We start from the raw sequence: 11,534 nt of genomic DNA on the forward strand, positions 1-11,534 counted from the left end.
AGTTTTTTGAGACAGGGTTTCTCTGTAGCTTTGGAGCCTGTCCTGGCACTAGCTCTTGTAGACCAAGCTGGCCTCGAACTTACAGAGATCCGCCTGCCTCTGCCTCCCAAGTGCTGGGATTAAAGGCGTGCGCCACCACCGCCTGGCTCCACCCCGGTCTTTAACTTTCTCAGTTTATCACCTCTTTTCTTAAGAGGCGGGAAGGAAGGTCCACCCCCCGGCAAGGAAATACCTATATGCCAAACTTAACAGCCATAGCAAAACCAAATACTAATTCTAGGTTTCTCTATGTCTAGGCAAGATTTAATGTGGGGTGGGATCTTTAATGCTTGCAAAAATTTCCAATTTAAGTAGAAAACTATTTCTAGAGTACATAATGTGATCCTGTAACAATGACCAAAAATTAAACATTGGTGAGTGTCCTAATTAGCTTTAACTGTCCGTTTGACACATCATAGTATCTTCTGAAAGGAAAACCTCAATTGAGGAATTATCTACACCACACTGGCGAGGAAGCACACTATGGGGGGATTGTCTTGATTGTTAAAAGATGTGGGAAGGTCCGGTCCACCATGAGCAACACTATTCTCTAGGCAGGTGGTCCTGGGCTTTACACACCAGGCAGCTAGCAGACTACATCCTCTGTGGCTTCTGCTCCTGCCTGTGTTCCCACCCTGACCTCCCTCCATAGTGGACTGTGTGTGACAGCTAAGTGGAAAGAGACCCCTTTGTCCCGAGCTGCTTTGGGACGCGGTATTTGTCACAGCAACAGAATGAAGCTAGAACAGCATAAGGCAGCTTCATATCTAAGATGTCACCCGCATAAAATTTTTCCTCGTCTATATAAAAGAAATTCAGAGTATGTAACCCCGAAGCTGAGGCTTTAAAATCCTGTGCACCGCTGGATTTTAATTGCTCTGCTGAGGTTTTCCCGGTTTCTAGTTTTCTGACCCTGCCCCCATGTGGGAGCAGAATGACTCTGATTTTATCTGTTTTTAATAAAAAGCTTCAATATAAGATTTCAGGTTTTTTAAGAAGTTCTGCTGCCTCAAAAAAAAATTGAAAACCAGGTTTTTTTTTTCTTTTGAGCTTTTTCTATTAAATGTTTTATGTGTTAAACTGCAAATATTAAGCATAGCCTTCTAAAAACTCTAAAAGGAAAAAGCCCCGCAGGGTCTCACCTTTTCCCATCTGATCCAGAAGGGTTTGTCCAGTTTGCTTCAGCTCGTCAAGTCGGGGGGTTCTTTCTGTCTGTTCTTTTTCTAATCCCTGGAAATAAAGCCCAAATATAAAATAATAAAAACGTCCTCTCAATATAATGTTGAGACCATTTTAAAATCTCGTGTTTAGTGCCCTTTTCAAAGTTTACCTACAAAGTACTACAATGAAAAAAACTAAGAAATTCCTGGCCACTCTCTAGCTCTTGGAGAATTAATAAATCTGAAAAAGGAAATTCCAGAACCAATAATTACAGTGACTACACACTTTAGATTCTTTTAGAAGGATAAATTATATACTCTGTAATTATGAGATACTATCAAGAGGAAATCATTAAAATTAGTATTTTGGGTCTACGATAATCATTCGTAAACAGTTTATTATATATCATAAGAATAAAGGTTTGGGACACACCATTTTTGTTGTTTTGTTTTGCTTTGTTGGTTTTTCTAGATAGAACTAGCTCTTCAAGAGCTAGTTCAGGCTGACCTTGAACTCAGAAATCCACCTACCTCTGCCTCCAGAGTGCTGGGATTAAAGGCACTAAAACCATCAGGTCTCACTTGGGCACACACCTTTAACCTCGACATTATAAAAGCAGAGAAAAGAGTTCCTCTGAACTCTGTGAGTTCAAAGCTAACCTGGTCTACAGGACTAGACAAAACTATATAGTGAGCCCCTGTCTCAAACAAAATGAAAAGGGGGTGGGGAAAAAAGAGAAAAAAAGAATGGTTTGGGGACAAAGGAACTTGACTACGGCTATGACAGAGGTCACCAAGGAGAAGCCAGAGAACAAGAAATGATTTCGAGCCTCAGTATTATTTGCTGGCATTATAGTTGGTCAGAGTCTAATCCTAACTCAGATGTGAACACATCATATTTCACATGCAATTGTAAAGTAATGGAAATATGCTTTATAGGCCACACGAAAGTGTTCTTGGTTTGAGAAGTAATGCTTTATCATAATACAGTGGCTGACAGTATCTGTCTGCGGAGAATGTTAGACACCAAAATCTGAGATGGCTCACGCTTTTTAGGTAAAACAGTGTTTTGTTTGCATATAGCATGCCTCTACCCTCTTGAACGTTTAAGTAAGTCATCTCCAGTTTGCTTAAAACACCCAACAAGATGCAAACGTAAGCTAAGCAGGTGCTACGTAGTGGTTGGTACACTGGGGAAAGTGAGGAGAGCTATATGTGTCTAACGCAGATACAACCATCCTTGGACTCCCCCCCTGGTACCTGAGCAAGACAGAAAGCTGCAATTCTCTAACACAGCTGTTAGGCTGGGTTGAGGGGGCTGTGAAAGGGTGGGAAGGCACAACAGGGTGCGAGCTCACTTTGTTCACACAGACTCTCTGTAATGTTTGGTGTGCAATAAATACAAGTTTGGTTTTCGGTAACTTTCTAGAAACCCTTTTCCCCGATATTTTTAATCCGTTAAATAGCTCCACGGATCCAATGATGAAATCTAGTCTATTTTTAAAAGCTATCTTGTCTAAAGAGAATATATTGAGGAAATTTGAATACACCAAATGCTTTGTTGTACACAAAGGCAAAATTTCTGTGGAACAGCACAAAGTCCTACATAGCTAGGTGCCAGACTATGTAGATCTAAACATTAAAAGGCAGAAATGATGACTGTATGTACAGCTCAATGATTCAGAAGGAAAAAGGAAGAAAAATTAGAATTCCTCCTACATACGGGAATCTGATGTATAGTGTGACGCTCAAATCCATCTGCAGCTACATTGATTTCACGGAAGCTTCTAGACCCTGCCACCTCTCTAGGCCAACAGGTAAATTGGCCCGATGTATGATTTGCTTTCCAAGCATGTTTATTTTGTATTTTACCTTCAATTTCTTCTTCATTCCCGAAGTCTCCTGCAACTTCTTATACTCCTTCACCTCTGTGTTCTGAATGGCACTCTTTGATTTCAAAATCCAGTTCAACAGCTCGGCACTTACAGCATCAAACCTGGTTCAAGACAGAGATGTTAGCCTCTGCCACTGGCTTCTTCATTGTTGCCTTAGCCCAGTAAAGGACAACCTGAATGCCCATCAGGCATGTGTGATCAAACAATGCCCAAAGAGAGCCAAAACAGAGCAGCCACTACAACAGTAGCTCACTTTTACAATTATAAGTTAGCACACTATAGGGTTAATAGAGTAATAATCAACTTGTTGGGTTTTTTTTTTTTTTTACTTAATTGGAAATCATTTGTACCTTTATAAGCTATTGCAGATAACAAAAACCAGATTTCATGAGATGGTCACAGAAAAGAACAATGACAAACCTTCCTACAATTGTTTTTATACAATATGCAGTTAGCTCGACCTAACTTAGTTTTCAAGAAGCTTCAGGTCATCAGGAAGCAACGAAAAGTGCCAGGTCATAACAAAAAGAATTTGCACTACTAATTGCGGCACTTCAGAGGATTGACTCCTCACCCATCCAGGGACAGGATGGTCTTGGGGCATAACAGTGGTTGTACGCTCTCCCTGTGAAGGGAAAACAAAAGAAAGAGGGTCATATTCTACAAGCTGCAGACGGGTGTGTCTGGGACAGTGAGAACTATGAGGTAAGGCTAATTGCAAAGAGGCCAAAAATCACAGGTGCCAGTTACTGGAAGGCCCTGGCTGATGTATTAAAGACTTAAACAAACAGCAATAAAGGGTGTTGAGCACAGAACTAATAAGACTCTGTTCATAGGGTCCTATTCACTGCTGGGTCAGAACCAGATGCTTCAAAGAAAAAGATGCCAAAGAAGGCCAGGGGAACCCAATAGAGTGGCAATGGGAGAATGAAGAATGGGCAGGTTAAACATGGGATGCAAAGGCCGGTGAAAAGTCCAGAGAGGAAGGTGACCAGCCCTCAGCCAAGCCTTTCAGGTAAGTCACTAACACAAAGAATCCTCACAACACCCTATGAAAACAAAACACATTTTCTTTTTCTTTTTTTTTTTCTGTTTTTTTTTTTTTTTTTTTTTTTTTTTGAGACAGGGTCTCTCTGTATAGCTCTGGCTGTCTTGATCCTGGCGTTGTAGATTAGGCTGGCCTTGAACTCATGGAGGTCCACCTGCCTCTGCCTCCTGATTACTCGGGATTAAAGGCGTGCGCCACAACCAGCCAGCAAAAACACACTTTTGATCACTCCTGTTAGGGTGGAAGCAATAGAGCTCAGAAAAGTTTTAAATAACTGCCCACACCAATAAATAAATCAAACAAAGATAATCCATGTAGCTAGTCCCCTCACCCCAGCGAGTATTAATATCACAAACAGGAAAAGATGGATTTGATGACGACGCTGGGAAGCATCCCTTAATGTGTTTCTTGTAGATTCTGAAGAATTGCCCCTTCACTAAGGTTAAGTTTTCTGTATAATAGGTGATTTTTAAAAAGGCATGACTACAATATCTTAATCTAAATCACTGAGGTGTAGGGTGGAGAAGGTAAGAGAATTAACCAAGTAATAGCTACCAGCCAGAACTAATACGCTAGTTCCACATTCCTGAAAGTAAGTTAAAACTGACCCCAGGCACCACCACCTGTTAATATATAAATGTTCCAGTCCAGCAATGCCTCTCTGGACTGTGCACTCACTTATCCCCAGACCTCCCCTGCCTTGCAGTTTCTTCTCTAGCTGCAATGTAAACAACTGAAACTTCCATCCCCAATCTTTCCTACATCCCAGCACTCTGGGAGGCAGAGAATGGTGGATCTCTGTGAGTTCGAAGCCAGCCTGGTCTACAGAGTGAGTTCCAGGGCAGTCAGGGCAGTAACACAAAGAAACTCTCTCTCAAAAAAACCAAAACAACGACAACAGCAACAACCAAATGCCTTGGGCTGGGGAGATGGATGGCTCAGTAGCCAAATTGCTTGCCCTGCAAGATCTGATTAGATTACCAGAACCAACGTTTAAAAAGACTTGGTGGCATGCTTAGAGTCCCAGAGCTGGGGAGGCAGAGACAGCCAAATTCCTGAGGCTTGCTGACAAGTAAGCCAGGTGTACCATGCCTCAGAAACGGCTGACCTCTGGAACTCATGCATGTGTGCATACACACAAACTCATACATACACATACACGCGCGCACACACACACACACACACACACACACACAGCATTTTAGGCTCTCAGTTTCAAAGTGCCCATTTCTACTTGCTGAGCAGTTTTGTTACTTCAGGATTCAAAATTTGCACCAGGCCACTTACTAAACCCCCTTTACTTCAGAGACCTGAGGGTCCCTAAATTTTACTTGAGCATAACATAAGAGACAACCAGAACCCAGGTGTCATCAAGCATCTTCCTCCTGTCTTCTTACTAAGATTACTACATAATCTTTCGGAAAAGAAGAAAGCCCAAAGATCATACAGTTAAAATGGCCTTGGAGCCCAAATCAGTGTCTATCCTCAAAATGAGTTAGAAACACTGACTCCAGTAGCAGATAACCAGATAGGTAGAAATGCCTCTCCTGAGCAGATTAAAAAAAAAATCCATAAAGAAAACAAAATAAAATTGACTACTATCTGCATCAAAAGTAAAGAGAATGAAGTATTATATTTAAGGCATGCCCTGTAAGCTGAGGCTGGGAATAAGTAGTTACTTAGAGCTCTCAATAGTCTCCAATTCATCACCATCTCCACGGCAGACTGAATATATGAAAGGGTCTGAAAACTGCGTCACACCAGGAATTGCTAAGGAGACCCTCAGCTTTAGAACAACAGGAATGAATACGAGAGCTAACCTCAAATATCCACGCGGGGCCATGTGGAAGAGGGGCTGATCAGGAGACTAAAGGAAAACTGAACTGTGTTAACGATGAGAGATTCACACGGGAGAATAACCAGTTGGCACTGAGGAAGACTAGCAGCCTCCGCAACCAAGGCCGACAGGGAGCAGATACCACACGCTTGCCGAGAAGCAGCACTGGGCGTGGAGGTGTGTGTGCCAGTATGTGCCAATGAGCCACAAAAGGTCACAGACCTCGAGGCTCCGTCTCTCCTCTCTGCTGGGCTCCATGGCCTCCTCCTAGGATGTGCCTGCCATTTCTTAACAAACCGTCTTCGCTCCTGCTATTATCTAAGTAGCCCCGACCAAGCCTATCTTCCAGGAATAGAAACTAGAAATCCCAGTGGGCATCCTCCAGACTCCACAGAGGCACTCCTGAGTTCTCCACTACCCTACAGAGACAGCACACAGAACATTCAGAGGCAAGCTTGAGATGGAGAAACATTACAAGTAAGATTTCACTGCCTTCTGCTCCTATGCACTACATGGACTCGGGCCTCTGTGAAGGAATCAACGCAGTAACGAATGCCCACATCAATCTAACATGGGAGGTCATGACCAGCCCCTCACAGCTCACTGCTCACAACACCCTCTCTGTACGTTTATCCAAACTGGATGGACTGGGATAGGGGTAAGGGACACACGACGGAGTTCATCTGCACCTCCAAAAAGTACACCGAAGGTTGTTTATGCACTGAAGGGACCTGGCCAGGGATATCGAGGACAGCTTGGTAAGAATACAAGCTGTTGAGAGTGAAATCCACCCAGCCAATGACAGCAGGGACTACACGGAGAAGGCCTGAGGCGGCACATACGGCAACTGTACCACCTCTGGACTTCCCGTCCTGTGACTTGATAATGAGCTGTCGAAGTCACCTTGGGTACAATGTTTTGTTTCTGGCAGTGGATGGCTTGCTCTTCACTACAGGCAAGTTTAAATTAGACTCACACCACGATACAGCCTGTCTAGTCCAAAGTCAGTCCTGGAGACACGCGCTGCCAGATGCGGCCAGCAGCTAGGGAAGATCGCTGCTAATATTGACATCAGCGGTATCTTCTTCTCTGCTGCCATCGCCAAAGTCAAGGGGTCTACAGCTGCTGCTTGGAACTCCAGGTGCCCTAGTCCTTCTCGAGACACCATTAGAAGGCAGAAAACAGGCTGAGGGTCAGAAAGAAAGCCAGCTGGTACATCGTGAATCCTGCTTTCTCTCACAAAAACCGGACTATGAAAAGCATATCGTTCTAAGTCGGGCCCCTCATAACTGAAGATGTACCCCAGCCCTGGGATCTCACTCCAGGACATGACAACAAACTAGAGGCCGTGTTAAGGGCTCACTGTGACCAGGCATATAAGATACGGTACCTGGAACACAGCACATCTTAAAGGACCTGACACAGCACAGCAAAGGCCCAGGGAATGCCCCTGAGTTCCCCTTCTTCTAACCGTCTCCAGCTTTCTTTTTGAATCAATAACAAAAGAGATATTTCCACCAATAGAGGTCTTTCAGCTAAACAGGAACAATCCATTTAGGAACCTGATAAAGAAATTGACAAAGAAAACCTGAACTCTTGGAGGAAGGAGAGGATGGGGAGGAAAGAGGGGGGCATGAGAGACCAAAGATGCATTATCTCCTTGAACTGCTATTTTAAACAGTGAGAAAGGGAAAGAGATTCACAAAGAATAAGGAATTTATCAGAAGCCAAACTGTCAATCCTTTAACATCTGAAAGAAAGAATAAAGGAGGAGCTGCAAACAATCCTGAGGGGGTGGAGGGGGGGGATGGGAATGGGGATGAGAAAGGAAGAGTTGCTGCATTCCACCAGTCTCCAAATCTAACAGAGGAGGAATAAAATCCCTTGGGGCAATTTAGACGCTTGGATCCTGTGAAGCAGAATATTCCAAAGACTCAAAAGGCAGCAAATGAGCTCAGGACTGCATTTCCATAATAATGAGCATGTCGAACTTCGCATTTGATTAGTGATTAGTGCAAGCTACTTTCCGCAGGAGCCAGACATTGGGATGTCTCTCACTTTTTCTTGGCCTCCGTGTTCACGTGGATCTGCCTCTTCTTTGGCGGGGGAGGAGGGGGCAGCTCCTGTTTAGACTTTTTGGTCATGCCTTGTTCTCTGACGTGAACGGTCTCCAAAAGATCTTTCTGAGAGATCTGGGACATGCCAAGCTTTGCAACAGCCTGCGTCACCTGAAAGAAACGTCACACCAAGCTTTGGTTTTATATGAAGGCTTTTACTGAGAGATATTCACATAAAATTCTCCCTGTGAAAATGTGCAATTCGAGCCAACTATGGTGGCACACACCTGTAATCCCAGCCCTTGGTAAGTAGAGGCAGGGATTAAAGTTTCGAGGTTAAGCCAGATCTACCTAAAAGCAAAGGGTAAAGCCTACTTCAGAGTCTATTCTTGTAACTCCATGTTAGCCATGGCCAGGCCCATCTTGTAATGCTCCTCCATTCTGCTTGAATAATGGCAATTCTCACTACTTCTGGTCACGCCGCTGACTCCCAGTAACGGCTGACCAAAAAGGATGTTTATTGACATTTTCTAAGTTGCCACTCACCTTTTCTTCGCACAGGACAAAAGAGAAAACATGTTAGTGTCCTTTTCTTTCCCCTTTCTGTCACGTGACTAACTAACGTCCCAGTCTGCAAGCAGACAGTGAGCTCTGGTTCCTTAACTGGAGACCCACTCTGCAGGCTTTTCTTCCAAATAAAGAGCTTGTACTATCGGTGAGTAGCTCATACCCTTGTCTGTCTTTTCTTCTGGCTGGATTTACACTCTTAGACCACTTAATGACCCCCAAATAGAACCTAATACCTGTTCACAGCATCCCATACCCCACTCTCCACCCCTGGCAACCTCACAGCACCCCATACCCCAATCCCCACCCCTGGCAACCTCACAACATCCCATACTCCAATCCCCACCCCTGGCAACCTCACAGCATCTCATTCCCCAGTCCTTACTCCCTGAAAACCAATGAGTGCCTTTCATCCTGCCAGACTTTATCCTGCACATTCCAGAGGTACAGAGAAACAATGGACATGGCTGGCTTCTTTTAGTTATCAGGATGCTTTCCTGGTTCAGTCATATTATGTCAATGCCTCATTTTTATTGCCAATTAGTACTGCATTAGCAAACTTTTACTTCATGGTGGAATATACTACCCAAATTGTAAGGTACCTGGTTTGAAGAGTCTTCCAGTCTCTGAACCAAAGAATCCCATCTCTGCGTTAGTTCCTCGGAGTCACTGTTCATCTTCTTAGATGCTTTGGGATTATTGAGTAATTGGCCCACATCCTGGCCAATCTCACTCAGTTGGTCCAGTGTTTGCCTCTTCATTTCCATGTCTTCCTTCAAAATCTAGTATGCAAAATATTTATCAGACAACTCTCTCTCTCAGCAAGGCTTATCTTCCCCAGGAAGTATAAGAGGTAGATTTGTGGTACCCTTCTCTCTGCTACAATAAATGGCTCTTGGTTCAGTACCAAGGTTGGCAGCAGTCTTATAGTAATGGCAAATGAGCCATAGCCTGTACTCACTCAACTGTATTAACACCTAGTTAGAAAACACTAGATATCACAGGTTTATAACGGACACCTACAGGGACACACTTACAGCCAGACGCCGGACGCTGACACTCAGTTCCCTTTGGTCTTTGAAGTTGCCGGTCTGGACTTTGTTCAAAGCTTCTTCCTTTTCCGTGAGCCAAGCTTCCAACAAGCACTACAAGTAATAACAAACGTTGTAAATATACACAGGAGATCATCTAGTGGTTCACATAGGTTCCCAAATATCTAACTTGTATTAATGACGTCACATTTAATTGAGAATAATAAGAACTTTAAATACCCAAGTCTAAAGAGCAAATGACTGGCAAAAGCGTTAGCCTCCTACATCTTACAACAGAAAAACCTGCTATTAGTCCAAACCTAGGGTGACTGGCAATGTGTGGATGGGATTTTGTGTGTCCTCCAAGGGCTACTATGCTGGAAGATTTTGGTGACCAGTGTGGCAGGTAAGAGGTATGTGGAGCCTAGTAGGAGGTCACTGAGGGTACTGCTCTCAGAAGGAAGGAAGGAAGTACTTCCGGGGCTTCCATAAGTTCCCGAGAACCACTGCAATCAAAGAGCAAGGCTGACCCCTTCCTGACCTCTGGTTTCCTATGGGTCCACATGAACTCTTCCTTTGGTGTCTACTCCCACCACCGTGCTAAGTGTTGTGATGTGACAGAGAGGGGTTTCATACCAGAGCTAGCACCGTATTCCTTGATGTTTCCCCTCTAAAACTGGGAATGAAGCAAGCCTTTAGGACAGTAGGTGTGACTCGGTGATAGACTTTTAGGTTCAGTCCTTAGTAGGACCTCATAAAAGAATAAAAATAAGCCTTTTGATCCTTATATATTTCCCAGCCTCTAGGATGTTTTTTGTTTGGATTTCATTTTGTTTGTTTTGGACAGGGTCTTGCTAGTGTTATCGAGCTGGCCTTAAACTTGAAATACTCTTATCCCAGCCTCTTGAGTACATGGGACTCACAGGTGTATGACGTGAAACCTGGCTAGGGATTTTATTGGAGCAGGAAAACACTATTCCATACAGTAACTAACCCCCAAATCTCAAGAAGATGAGTAGATAGAAGACACTAAATCCACATATGCTGAGCTTTAAAATATATATATATATATATATATATATATATATATATATATATATATATATACACACATATATATACTCTAAGCTATTTGGGATTCCACCCCGGAGGTGGGGGGGTCAAGATGGGATTTCTCTGTTTGTAGCTCTGGAACTCACTCAGACTCACAGTGATCCACCCGCTTCTGCCACCACCACCCAGTACTCTAATTTTAAGCAAGAGGAAGTACCGAGGGCTTTTTCTCATCCCTGCTTCTCATTTTAGAGAAGGGGACAGAAATCCAGTGACACGTTCGAAGTCAGCCTGCAAGTTACTGGCTGAACTGGGTCATGAGCCCCTACCCCTAAATCAACCATCATCCACAGCGCCTTGCAGGAAAAGTATGCAATCTGTCAAAGTTCAAAAGCAATTCCATTGAAAGGAGGAAGTCTGAGGATGGCCCAAGGCCAGCAACAAAAATACTTGAAACTCAAGGCCAAAAGTGCACGTTCTTTTAGAAGATAGTAAGTGATATAACAAGATAACCCTTAAGGGGCAACTGTGACCGCATTAAGGCAATCCCCCAATGTAATAATTATCATAGAAATGCTTTTATATATACCTCAGAGGAAAGGGGTTACTTCTGGACTTAAAATGGGATGAATTCTTTCTCAATTGTCTTATCAATCAAGCTATTCCTTATCTCTGTAGTGTAGTAGCACCAACACCCCCAAAAGAAAGAGAAATAAAAGACGCATGAAATCCTAGATCCAGTCTAGCAAAGTTGATAAGATACTCAAATAGATATCCAGGGAACAGGACAAAAGGTGAAGATGAGAGAGAGAGAGAGAGAGAGAGAGAGAGAGAGAGAGAGAGAGAG

The 11,534-nt window shown here is 43.5% G+C and overlaps 1 protein-coding gene across 6 annotated transcripts in view; it reads right to left on the bottom strand.

Moving 5' to 3' along the window:
- Positions 1-1,113: 1,113 nt before the first annotated feature.
- Positions 1,114-11,534, bottom strand: part of LOC126488637 (utrophin-like) — a 164,943-nt gene continuing 154,522 nt past the window's right edge. For all 6 annotated transcript variants that reach the window (XM_050122251.1, XM_050122254.1, XM_050122253.1 and 3 more), the window contains 5 exons: positions 9,641-9,748; positions 9,206-9,385; positions 8,038-8,207; positions 3,072-3,195; positions 1,114-1,269 (listed from right to left, as the gene is read on the bottom strand). In XM_050122251.1, the coding sequence (XP_049978208.1) occupies positions 1,129-1,269; positions 3,072-3,195; positions 8,038-8,207; positions 9,206-9,385; positions 9,641-9,748 (723 nt within the window). In that variant the 3' untranslated portion in view covers positions 1,114-1,128. The remainder of the gene's footprint in view (positions 1,270-3,071; positions 3,196-8,037; positions 8,208-9,205; positions 9,386-9,640; positions 9,749-11,534) is intronic.

Source organism: Alexandromys fortis, unplaced genomic scaffold (assembly GCF_014885135.2).
Source record: "Alexandromys fortis isolate MF-2015 unplaced genomic scaffold, M_Fortis_MF-2015_v1.1 scaffold_215, whole genome shotgun sequence".
NCBI classification, from domain to species: Eukaryota; Metazoa; Chordata; class Mammalia; order Rodentia; family Cricetidae; genus Alexandromys; species Alexandromys fortis.